The following is an 11917-nucleotide window of genomic DNA, read 5'->3' on the forward strand; positions in this document are numbered from 1 at the left end:
GGTTCAGTGGGGTGGGGTGCTGCCAGAGAAGCTGGTGGCAGTGGGGGTGACCCAGAAGTGTTTCAGGCCTTGCTTCGTCCCAGCAGACAGCCTGGAGTGCTGAGTGCGGAGCTGGCAGTGCCTGTGCTGGGCCCCTACCTCCTTCCACCGGGTACTCACCTTCCCCGCTGTGTTCCTGGGCAGGTACAAAAGGAAAGGGCAGGTGAAGCAAGAGCACGTGGCGGGGGCTGCAGATGGCCAGCTCTCCGTCCTCCAGCCCAACACCATCAACGTCCTCGCTGAGAAATTGAAGGAATCTCAAAAGGATCTTTCCATTCCCCTGTCCATCAAGACGAGCGGTGGAGGTACTGCCGTGGCGGTGGTTACCCACTCCCAGCCCTCTCCCACCCCCAGCAACGAAAGCACGGACACCGCCTCTGAGATAGGCAGCGCCTTTAACTCCCCGCTGCGCTCTCCCATCCGCTCGGCCAACCCCACCCGCCCCTCCAGCCCCGTCACCTCCCACATCTCCAAGGTGCTCTTCGGTGAGGAAGACAGCCTGCTGCGCGTCGACTGCATGCGCTACAACCGGGCTGTCAGGGACCTGGGGCCCGTTATCAGCACCGGCCTGCTGCACCTCACGGAGGATGGCGTGTTCTGCCCGCTGGCTGTTGCAGGTAGGTGCCTGCCAGCTTTTGGGGGGGCAGCATCTCCCCTGCGGTGACGGGACAGTGTCTTTTTAGTTAAGGAGCGGATGCCGGTCCTTTGCGATGGCTGGTAACACTTCCTTCCCCTGTGCGCAGATGGGGGTAAAAGCTCCCCACCTTCCATCAAACCCGGTGAAGAGGCCCCGGTCGCAATCAAACTGGACGAGAAGGAGGGCAGTGAGGCCAGTGACAGCAAAGAGAAGGTGGGACTTGGCAGGACCAGTGATCACCCTGGGGGGGAAAAGTATTCTCCCAAGGTGAGTTTTGTGCTGCGACAGCCCTGGGAACGTGGAGCTCCCTGTGCTCACCCAGAGACGCAGCAGCGCTGGCAGTGACCGAACCGCATGTGCACGCTGTCCCGCTCGCATGTGTCGCCGCAGCCGTGCCTCGAGGCACAGGGCAGTGCAGGTTTTGTGCCTTGCGTCATTTCGGGGACATTTGCCTTGGTGGTGCGCAGAGCCACTGTCTCCCACAGCTGAGACGTTCGGCGTGCTGTGCTCTCCTTTGGGCCAGAGGCTGGTGGGACCCTGCACCCCCAAATCCCATCCTGCTCTTTACTGCCTGTCTCTGCCCTCCAGCCAGAGACAGGACCAGGCTCAGGCAGCACAAGCTCATCAAGGGCTCCCTGGAGGAGGGCTGGCTAGGAGCTGTTTTACTCAAAAGCGAAGTCTTCAAATTTTGTTATTGAGAAGAACCAGGCCCAGGGGTGCTTTTCAGGCATGCAGGCAACCCTTCCCCCTGTCCCAGAGAACCAGGTACATGGGCCTGGGGTGGGACCCAGCTCCTCTGGGGCTGGCTGATTGATCACCCTCTGACCCAGAAATTCCCTACAATGAACTGACCTTTTTTTCCCCTGGCAAGTGTTTTTTTTTCTTTGATGAATCCTCCCTTTCCCAGCGCAGAGAGGAACACCCACCAGCTCACCCCGCTGGCTCCTGGGCTGCAGCAGGGGTCCTTCTGCTCACGTTTGCTCTGCTTGATCCTGGCAGGAGCTGCTGGCGCTGCTGAAGTGCGTGGAGGCAGAGATTGCAAACTACGAGGCCTGCCTGAAGGAAGAGGTGGAGAAGAGGAAGAAATTCAAGGTGTGTTTATTGATGGCTTATTTTGCGTTGCCCGTTTAGCTCCCTGGAGGCTTCTGTCTGGCGTGTTTTTATGTCAAAGTGGAAGGAGAGTGGTTCAGCTGAGAAGGGCGATGGGGAATGTTCGGGGTCCTTTTCCTGTTACCAAATGGCTCTACGGGGCAGAGCTCCCACCAGGACAGACGCAAGCCCCTGGGCAGCACTAACCAGATTGAGGAGGATGGTGTGGAGCGCTGCAGCTGGGCCACAGCTGAACATCAGCACTGACAGGAGGGAGGGGGGAGTCTCTGCACCAAGGCCTGGCAGGATTCCTTCCCTGCCCACCCTTGCCTCTTCTCAGCTGCCCTTGGTGGAAAATGCTGGCATCTGAACTGGGACGGGGACGGTCCCAGTTGAGCACTGGCCTGAGCTGGGCTGGGAGGTGCGTCCCTTCCTTGCTCTGGTCTCTCTGGCTGTGGGTTGGGCAAGGCGTGCTGGTTCTTTGCTCCCTGTTAGCCCTGAGCTCTCCTTTCTCCGTGCCACCCGTTTGTGGATTGTTTGTGCATTTATTTCTCTGTAGATTGATGACCAGAGGAGAACCCACAACTACGATGAGTTCATCTGTACCTTCATCTCCATGCTGGCCCAGGAAGGTGAGCCATGCTGCGCGGCCAAGGGGACGGAGCATGGGGTTCGTTCAGATTCAGCGGGGGGAGCTGCCCTGAGGGTGGCAGAGCAGCGGCTGGGAGCCTGGGAAGCTCACCCAACCTGGCTCCCCGTTTTTGCCAGCCCTAGGGCACGAGGTAGCGCTCAGTCTGAGGAGCCGCACATCTCCGCTCTGTGTCTTTCTGATTTTATAGTCCCAGGAGGAGCCCACTGATGGGTTTTGGGTGAGGGAGGGAGGGCTGCACTCTGGCATGGGCAATACCAGCACTCCAGCGCGGGGCATGTCTGTCTGCCTCTCCCCCTGCAGGCATGCTGGCAAGCCTCGTGGAGCAGAACATCTCTGTCCGCAGGCGGCAGGGAGTCAGCATCGGCCGTCTGCACAAGCAAAGGAAACCGGACCGCCGGAAACGTTCCCGCCCATATAAAGCCAAGCGGCAGTAGCCTGTGGGTCAAGACTGTGCGTAGAAGCAGCTAAGCTTTGTGGCTTTGGGCAGTGACACTTGGATTTATGTTACCCTTTGCCCAAGGAAGAGGGACCACAGCAACAAACCCTCGGCCAAAGTGGAACCTGGGGACAAAGAGAAATTGTGTTTTTCTCTGAGCCCGAGTTGTGAAAGGGGGAAGTGCGTTGTCCTGAGGGGAGTCCCTGCAGCTGCAGCAGAAGGCAAGCCGGAGTGTCCACCTGCCTGACAGTGCCACGGCAGCGCTGAGAGGCCATGGGCCTGTGTCTCAGCACTGTGGCTGAGGACTGCGGCAGGAGTGGAAGAGCTCACCTGGCTGGTGGTGGGTCTGGTGGTGTGGGAATGCTGGCGATGCTGATGTGAGGCTGTGCTGGCCGCAGCTGGCTGTGGCTTGTGTCCTCCTGCATCCAGGTCTTCAGCTCTGTGCTTCCCCAGGACATTCATGTCTGTTTTCTATCCCTCTCCCTCCCTTCCCCAAACTTCTTTTCAGTTCTGACCCATGCTTGGCCGTTGCTGAGCGTGGTGGCTCCTGGACAGAGCCTGTTCTCCTGCATCCAGTCCTCACAGCTGGCCGATGTGTGGCCAGGGGGTCCTGCCTTGTCCTGCCCTCACTGCTTGGGGGGTGGCAGCCCCCCTGCCAGCGCAGCCAGGCTCACCGGTGGGCTTTGGCACCTCTGTTGCTGGGTGAGGATGAGTGGGGTCATCCCTGGAGCTGGGCCTTGTGCCCAGCCCTCCGTGGTGGTGCTGGGGGGTGGCGTGTGGCTCTGCTGCCACAGCTGCTCCCCTGGGGACCAGCTCTGTGGCCCTGGCAGTGCCTGTGGGTCACACGGTGTTGCTCCAGTCCCCAGAGAAACATTGTGAACTATGAACAGACCAAGTTCATAGGGTGGCCTTGGTGCCACTGGGTGGATGCTGGACGTGGAGTCACTTGGCACCCTTGGCAAAGCCTTTCAGCGTGGGGAAGAGATGTTTGCTCTAATACTCAAGGCAGGACAGGGACTGCAGTGGTGAGCAGAAAGAGTGGAGGGAGCCCAAAGCTGCTCCTCCTCACTGGCTGTTAACCCAGAGGTTGCACATGGGCTTCTCCTGCCTGTCCCCAGCAGCAATCTCAGAAGCCAGAAATCAGCACCTCTCTCCTGAGGTGTCCTGAGATGCAGCTGGGCTACAGAGGAGGACTGAATTCTGCAAATGTGCAGATCTGTACAGATCTTGACTATGGAATGAAACTGTTCTTCTGGTATTTGTTGAAGGGAAGAAAATCCTTCTGTCTCTTGCTGTGTCTAATATCAAGTTCTGTAAATAATGGATCTGTCTGAAGGAATAAAGCTATCCTGTAACAGCCAGACACAGGAGAGGGGCATGTGTGTGGCTGGGAGCACCGAGTGCCTGCTCTGGGACATGTCCCCGCTGGCAGCTCTTCTGCGGTGCTAAAAACCTGAGGTAATGTGAGGATTGCAACAACACTAGGCGAACGTGATGCTGGTGGAGTTGAGCTCAATTTATTGACGCAGCTTGGATCCTGCTGCCGGCCAGTGCCGCCTACCTCTGCGCAGGGCGGCGGAGGCCCTGGCTCAGGCCCTCAGCTGGGATGGTTTCCTGGGCTGGGTGGGTTTTCTGGCTAGAAGTCCAGGGCACAGATCAAGGCCGTGCCCCTTTTGATCCAGTGCTTCTGGGGCTTGTCTGTAGGGATCTCCACAGCAATCACGTAGTTGGTGGAGTGGCCCGTTGTCGACAGCGTGCCTGTAAGGGGGGGAGCAAGGGCAAGAGGGTGGTCCTGCAGCCTTGGCTGCTGCACACCCACTAGGGAGTCCCATACAGGTGACCCCAGGTGAGATGCCCTGTCCCACTCCTGTGCGAGAGGAAAGGCTGAGCAGGGCTGGGGGAAACAGGCTTGTGTATTTTTAGCTCTGGGCTGGAGGAGAGCTGGGCCAGAGACACTGCTGCGTAGCCAGGGTGCCTGGCGGCTCCACCTCCACAACCAGAGCCCGAGAAATCTCTTTCTGCCTGGCCGGACTCAGCCAACAGTGCCTCACTCCATGCATTGTGTGGCAGGCAGGAGAAACTCCTGCAACCTCTCCTGGGCTGCCCTTCCTAGCTGCTTCTACAAACTCTGTCTTTAGGGCACCTACCTGCACGAGTGAGAGTCTTATAGATGGGGCACAGGTAGGTGCCGGTGGCTGGAGGCTTGCGGTTGGAGACAGGCAGCAGCCAAATGACGGCCATCTCTGTGTAAAGCTCCTTGGGGCGTGACTCCGCTAACTGAAATGCAGTGGGGTCCCAGCGGGCGCCTTCGAGAAACAAGCCGTGGATGTAGCAGCCTTCGTCGGGATGGCGAGTGAGCTCGCTCACCGACTCCTTCATCACCTGCAGAGGAGAGCGGGCCCAGGGCCCCCATCGAGGCGCATCCCCGGAGGCTCAGCCCCAGGGACCCCCTTAAGCTGCTCTGAGCTAAGTCAGCGCTGCCTCAGGGGAGCCTGTCCCAGCTCTCAGACGGGCTGGAGTGGGCTTTCTGGCATCTCACGTCACGAGGCTGTGGGGAAGCCTGTGGGAAAGCCTGTGGAGAGGGATGTGAGCAGGTCTGCAGAGGCACAGAGGTCTCTCCTTGCCTTGTGGAGGTGTCTGGGTGTATCTTAAGCACAAAGGGGATGATGGGGTCCATGGGCAGCTAGGTAGCTAGTAGCTTCACTCCTTGGGCAGGTCAGGGCTAGATCTGCTGCCTTTCTGGCCTTCTAGCAGCAGATTAAAAAAAAAATCCAGAAAAATCCAGAGCCTCTGGCTGACTTACTGACCTTGAAGCTAAATGAGATGGTGTCAATGGAGATGACAGACTTCCTGGCGAAGTTCTGCAGTGTCCCCGTGAGGAAGGCCTGGGGGAAGAAGAACCCACTGATCCAGAACACGGAGGGGATCCCGTGGCTGATCCATTTCTGCAGGAATTCAATCCGCTGCACTAAGTCGGTCACCCAGGATGCCAAGGGCTTCAGTGACGGGTAGGCCTGTGGGGTGCCCATAGAGTAAGGTGTTGAAGGCATGCAAGGACACCCTAGACCTTGTGCCCCAGTTGCTGACAGCTGCCCAGAGCCCAGGGATTCATCCAGCCTGGGGCCGTGAACAACTACAAGCTGAACCAGGCAAGAGACATCTCCATGCCAGGGGAGCAAGAGCCAGCTCCATGTGAGACAGCCCAGTAAAGCTGTGGTGGTTGGTGACCCGTTCTCCTCGTTTGGGTGAGCTCCTGTGGGCAGCTGGGCTGGCTGGGGCACTTACCTTGGCATTCCACATCTCAGGGACAGTGTTGTTGTACAAGCTGCTGGCCATCAGCTCCAGCTGAGAGGACATCACAACCAGGCCCTTGAGAGCTTTCAGCAAATCCTTCAGTGTCTGAGCGACCACCTCCAGGAGCTTGTTGTACCTACAGAGAAAGAGCAGAAGGATCAGAGCGACTTGGTGCAGTGGTTTATTGCCCACATCTGTCCAGAGAGGAGCTGGAGCTCTGCACAATGAGTGAAGCTCCTCCATGTAACCCCCAGCCCCACTCCTTTATCAGGAGTCTCATAGCTGCTGCCCCCACCCCGGATTGCTGACAGTAGCAGATGGAGACACTGACCAGTCCCTGCAGGACAGGGATCAGCTGAAGGGTCTGGTTGGGACAAAACAGTTGTTACTGTGGCTGCCAACCCCACTGCCAAGCTCAGCAATATGGTTGCTCAAGGGGCCTACACATCTCATCTGTGAGCCAAGGAACCAGCCAGTTGCTGGCCCAGGACACGATCCCACAGAGGTTTTACCTGATCACCTCCTGCACCAGCACTGTGTTCATGGACTCTTCATAGAGCAGTGGGTATTTGTGGATCACCTCCTGTAGGTTCATGGGGGCAGGCAGCTTTGCCAGGATGACCTTGGAGGTCTCTTCCACGAGCTGGAAGGAAGACAGCAAGTGGGTGAGCATCCTCCTGGGTACGGCTGCTGGGCAGGGGGAGAGCTAACACCTGGATGGCAGTGCCATTGCTGGCACCTGGCAGGTGGGGTGGCATTAGCATTGCTAGCACCTGCTGAGAGCTGGTGTTTGTGCTCGCTGCCCACGTTGGGCACTGGCTGCCAGAGCACTGATGGGATTGGGGCACCCACCTCTTCCCTGCTGCGTCCTCCCACCGTGAAGGTCTTGGGTTGCAGCTGTGTAATGGCCCCCAGCAGAGCAAAGGTCTCATTCTGAGCGAAGGTGATGTTGGCGTTGTCGTGTAAACCAAAGAGCTCTGGGCTATCGTTGAGCGGCAGGCTCTTGATGTACTGGAGGTAGCCCTGGAGAGGAATCCATGTAGGTTGTGATGCCAAGAGCACGGGCATAAAGCTGTGGTGCCCCTTCGGGCTGCTGTGGGCCTGGCCTGAAATAAATGACTAAGCCATCACAGCCCTGCAGGTTCAGTTGGGAGATGTTCCTTGTCTTAGTGTTTGAGATTCATTCATCTAACTTTTACACAGCTCCTTGTCTCCTGTCACAGCCAGGAAACCTAAATCGCAGCTTTGACTTAGGGACAGCTTCTGTGTGCCCTGAGCAATGCTGGGTGACACAGCACTCGGGCTGTTGGGGATGCTGAGGGGGTGGCAGCACCTCTGAGTCATGTTTAGTGGCTGAGCAGAGGCCATGGCCGCAGTTTGTGGTCTGGCTGGGGAGTTAAATTGTGTTTGTGTGGAATCAAACACATGCTACGAGAACAGGCAGCTTGGCAGTGAGCTTCCTGCCATGTCTCCTGCAGAGCTCCTCAAGTGCTTTAGGTATGTGAAGTCAAAATGATTCAGAGTACAAAAGCTTTCAGCTGCAGCACTCTGGTAATAGCTGCTACCACCTCCTGTGCGCAGGGACAAGACTTTCCCCTGTTGCTTGAAACAGATGCAGTTTCCCAAAAGCAGCTGAAGATCCCCAGGTTCTTATAAACTTACATTCCCCCAGGGAACTGGAAATGCAGTGGGTTCCAGGGAGGAGTAGATCCCCTTTGCTCTATGGTGATCCCCCTGGATCTATGAGCTGCAATTTGTTACTTGAGTACTTACGTCAAGGTCAGAAGAGGTACTGATCTGCTTGTAGATCCCCGATTCGGAATAAGCAAACTCAGGAATAAGAACCTCAGGCTTGTAGAAGTCTTCCAAAATATTCATGATGCAGCGCCTGTCCCAGTCATCAGTCACACGGCCGCCGTAGTTGATCTCCCCAGCCGTGTACTTCAGAACCTGCGAGGGACACCGCTATGCTTTCCAACCCACACGTGTGTCACGAGCCTGTTCCCTCCACAGGAGGGGCCGGCTCATGCGCTTACCTTGTACGGGATGTCTGTGTATTCACTCAAGAACATCTGCAGCTGACTGACGCAGATGCGGAGGTCTCCATCTGTGAACTCATAGGGGATGTTGAACCCCAGAGGCCCAAACTTTCTCCTCTCCAGCATGGTCCCATGGAAGAAGCAAAGGGACAGCAACAAGGATTTAAACTCTGTGACCTGTGGGCAGGGGAAAAGGTGCTCAGCTTGGGAGAAGGTATCCTTGGATGGGGCAAGTTCCTGCTGGGACCTGGCAGGGATATGTGAATTTGGCAGTGCCAACTGGAGAGGTGGAAACCTCCGTCAGGCTGCTGTGCTGGGGAAGGCTGTGACCTTTGCTTAGAGAGAGCTGCAAGTGCCTTACAGCAGTCCTCTGCAATCCTGTTGCTTCTGTTTCTCAAAGTGAAACTTCTAATTGGCTCACCACAGAGTAGATGTAGGCTTACAAGAAATACCCCTAGCCCACCTCTAGCACGTGAGGGCTCTAGCAAAAAGGAAGATCTAAGCCTGGAGAGGAGCAGTGTCCAGGTAGAGAGCATACATTGGAGCAGGCATGGGCTGGGGACAGCAAACCAAAGTACGACCTGGGTCTTACCTTGGGGCAAGAATTCAAGAAGTCATCACTGAAACTAATGTAGGACTTCAGCAGGTTGGCCTTGACCCCGCGGGGAGGTTCGATGGTCATCTTAGAGCCATTCTGGAGGATGGATACAGGGAAGTGGTTGCTTGGTAGACTGGTGAGCCAGAGTCGAAAGTCCTGATGCACCTAGAAATCCAGAAGGCAGCAAGTGCTCAGAGGGTGCAGGCACAGCCACTGCAGCTGCTCCTGCGCTGACCCTCTGGTTTTACAGGGAACCTGTGGATGGGATGGAGCTAGATCTGGGCTCCTCCCAGAGCTCCAGCCTCCTGCTTGTCATCGTCCAAGCAGGCAGGATGCTCAGTAAAACAGCTCACCTTGTTGGGGTCAATGCCCTCGACCAGTCTCTCCAGTGAAGGCATCCAACTGGGTGCCAGGTGGCAGTTCTGGAAGAAGACCCAGTTGCCCTGCTCCATGGCACTGTGCATCATGGCTTCAGCACAGGGGCCCTGAGGAGGCAGATAAGAAGAGCTCAGAGACCCTGGTCCATCGTGGGTTGTGCCCTGCTGAGCTGGACAGGGAGACAGCTGCTGGATGAAGGACTGCTTTCCAGAGCTATGGCCTGGCTTTGTCTCCATGGCTCAGCTGGATCTTTCCTGTCTGATGGCACAGCAAGGCCCCTTTCGCAGCTTTTGCAAGCCTGTGGGTCATGGTGTGGGAGGGTGGAGGGACTGGAAGAACTAGGGATGGATTTGGGAGAGGGTCCTGAGGCAAGAGGGTGTTTTCACTGTGCTGCAAGGGTGTTCGACCTCCTTTGAGCTAGGTGAGGGCACTGGAAGTGCTGACAGGACAGTGCCGCCCCAGGTCAACATTGGCATCTTACCTGGCCTTGGCCCAGAGAAATGGCAGAGAGCTTTTCAGAGAACTTCATTTCTTCAGCAAACTTGTAGAGGTCGGCAGCTGGGTCAGTGCCTGGGGACAGAATGAACACCAGGGGGGTGGTGGCACTGGACTCTCTGAAGACGACCGAGAGGTCACTGGTCTGCAACGCAAAAAGCTGATCAGAGCAGAGGGGCCATAGTGGCACCACGTGCAGCACCTCCTCACCCTCCCTGGCCTCCAGCTCCTCTCCACGGCACCAGCATGCTCTTGGGTTCCGAGGCCAGAAGCATGTTCAATAAGGGCCTAGTACAGCTCTCCTCTGGCAGCATTAGGATGAATTAGGATCATGGCAGTGACCGCTTTCCCATTTGTCAGTCAAAGTATTCCCTCATATGCCTGAGCTATCTGCTCCCTCCCAGTGTGGTTTAATAAGTAGGGTTATTCCTCATCTAAGACATAAGTGTTTCCCCAGCTGTGGGGACACTGTTGGTGCAGCCCTTCTCTGCAGCTGGAGAGAGGCACGAGCACTCTCACTGCAACTGGAAAATGCTGACAGCCCATTTACAGCAAGTTCGAGGCCTCCTGATCCGCTCCTGGCCCCACCAGCGCTTCACTTCGGCTGGTTACCTGCGGCTCAATGAAGTGCCGATCCAGTTTCAGCGCCACAAAGTCCTGCATGGCATTGGTGATCTTATCTCCCCGCAGACACCGCAGAACCAGCAGCTTCTGGAATGCATCAAGCTCAGCCTCCCACTTCCCAGGCAGAGGCTCTCTGCAAAGCAATTAGGTGCGTTTTGCGGGGATATGCCAGACCCTGCAGCTTCCCAGGAAGCACCCAAGCTGCCTGCAGGCAGCCGCTGGGGTTTCAGAAGGGACAAGGACCTTCCAGTCACTTGGCTGAGGTTGTTGTCCATAGCTTTGAAACCGTCAGCAGGCAAACCAGAGCTGCTTCCACTGGGGAAGTGCCAAGTACTGCTGAGCTAAGGCGTCGTGTGGCTCTGCCTTGGGCATGCAACATGCACATGCAAGGGCCACCCTTGAGGAGACAAGGCGATGCCTTGTGTGGCACAGCCCTGACTGTGAGCAGAGTCAACATTGTGGCTGTGTCCCCTCTGTGTGCTCTCCCAGGGGTGCCATTACCTGCCAGGTGCAGTACGGCTAAGCTGACAAAGCAGGGGGCACTTGCCTGTGAGGCTTGGGGCTGTCAAAAATGGCCCTGAACGCTCCAAGGTTGGCTGCAAAATCATTGGCAAAGCCAGAGAAGTTCTTCAGGTTGCTCAAGGCCAGGATGTCTCCCCACGCTCTCTCGTACAGCCAGGTCGGAGCTGGGTTCTCCTGCATCTCCTTTATGGTCCCTCCTGACAACAGGTACCGCCATTCGTCCTGGGAAGAGGACAGGACACAGTGATGGATTATAGCTTACCTGCCTGGGCCTGAGGCACATGGATTCATGCTGTATCTGAGTAAAATCCTGCAGTAACTTTCTGGCTGCCTCTCCTGCCAGGTGTGTGTGTCGAGGAGTAAGTGAAGTGGAGGGTCTGGTGAGTTCAACATCACTGTTCAGCCGCCACTAGCTTTTCTCTATCTTCTAATCCCTGCCTGCTCCCTCTGAATTTGCTAATCTTTGCAGCAGTCTGACAGCAAACTTGCAAAAGCTGCAAGTGATTCAGGCTAGGCAGCTCTGCATATAGACACAGGGAAAGGTTTGAGATCTGAATGAAGAGAGAGGCCCCGGGTTTGCCCACCAGCCTGGAAGCCTGCCCCTGGCCCCAAGGAACAAGCGCCTCTTCCACCCTGGCAAACTATTCAAGGGGACTGAACAGGCTGGGCTTGAGTTGCTCTGATGGGATCCCATCGAAGGACCAAGCTGACTTACTCACCGTGTCAATCTGCCCATCGTTCATCAGAATCCGGACGCAAACCAGGAAGGCAAACATGAGCTTGTGCTTCTCAAAGAGGCTACGGCACACATTGGTGTAGAGACTGAAGGTGATATAGTTGTTGATGTTCATGATCCGGTCCTTCAGGGTATCTGGAAAAAAGGCAACAACAAGACAAGGGTGGTGGGTGCTGCGGGTAGCGTGGAGGGTTCTCTCCATGTCAGCTGTTGGTGGCTGGTCAGGGGGCACATCTACACCCTGCCCAGGAAGAACAGACACTGCTCTCGATATAGACAAAGCACAGAAACCCCTGTGGAAGCACAAGGCTGTGAGACTCAGCACACAGAAGAAAACCCTGCCCCAGCACTGGGAGGGAGACCACGCTGCACCACCCC

At 56.6% G+C, this 11917-nt stretch overlaps 2 protein-coding genes across 2 annotated transcripts in view; one reads left to right on the forward strand and one right to left on the reverse strand.

Annotated features, from left to right (window-relative positions):
* BAP1 (BRCA1 associated protein-1 (ubiquitin carboxy-terminal hydrolase)) overlaps positions 1-2851 on the forward strand; it is a 15584-nt gene extending 12733 nt beyond the window's left edge. Inside the window, exons 13-17 of the mRNA XM_009891275.1 lie at positions 184-656; positions 783-943; positions 1676-1768; positions 2325-2397; positions 2718-2851. Coding sequence (XP_009889577.1) covers positions 184-656; positions 783-943; positions 1676-1768; positions 2325-2397; positions 2718-2851 — 934 coding nt within the window. The remainder of the gene's footprint in view (positions 1-183; positions 657-782; positions 944-1675; positions 1769-2324; positions 2398-2717) is intronic.
* A 1638-nt stretch (positions 2852-4489) lies between these two features.
* The window catches only part of DNAH1 (dynein, axonemal, heavy chain 1), a 72127-nt gene continuing 64699 nt past the window's right edge, over positions 4490-11917 (reverse strand). The window contains exons 65-78 of the mRNA XM_009891276.1: positions 11523-11674; positions 10825-11025; positions 10270-10410; positions 9644-9802; positions 9138-9269; positions 8779-8949; positions 8184-8363; positions 7921-8097; positions 7000-7170; positions 6660-6790; positions 6139-6283; positions 5661-5867; positions 5001-5235; positions 4490-4611 (exon numbers count right to left, since the gene is read on the reverse strand). Coding sequence (XP_009889578.1) covers positions 4490-4611; positions 5001-5235; positions 5661-5867; positions 6139-6283; positions 6660-6790; positions 7000-7170; positions 7921-8097; positions 8184-8363; positions 8779-8949; positions 9138-9269; positions 9644-9802; positions 10270-10410; positions 10825-11025; positions 11523-11674 — 2324 coding nt within the window. The remainder of the gene's footprint in view (positions 4612-5000; positions 5236-5660; positions 5868-6138; positions 6284-6659; positions 6791-6999; positions 7171-7920; positions 8098-8183; positions 8364-8778; positions 8950-9137; positions 9270-9643; positions 9803-10269; positions 10411-10824; positions 11026-11522; positions 11675-11917) is intronic.

The sequence above is a fragment of the Charadrius vociferus genome, unplaced genomic scaffold (assembly GCF_000708025.1).
Source record: "Charadrius vociferus isolate BGI_N301 unplaced genomic scaffold, ASM70802v2 scaffold758, whole genome shotgun sequence".
Classification (NCBI taxonomy): domain Eukaryota; kingdom Metazoa; phylum Chordata; class Aves; order Charadriiformes; family Charadriidae; genus Charadrius; species Charadrius vociferus.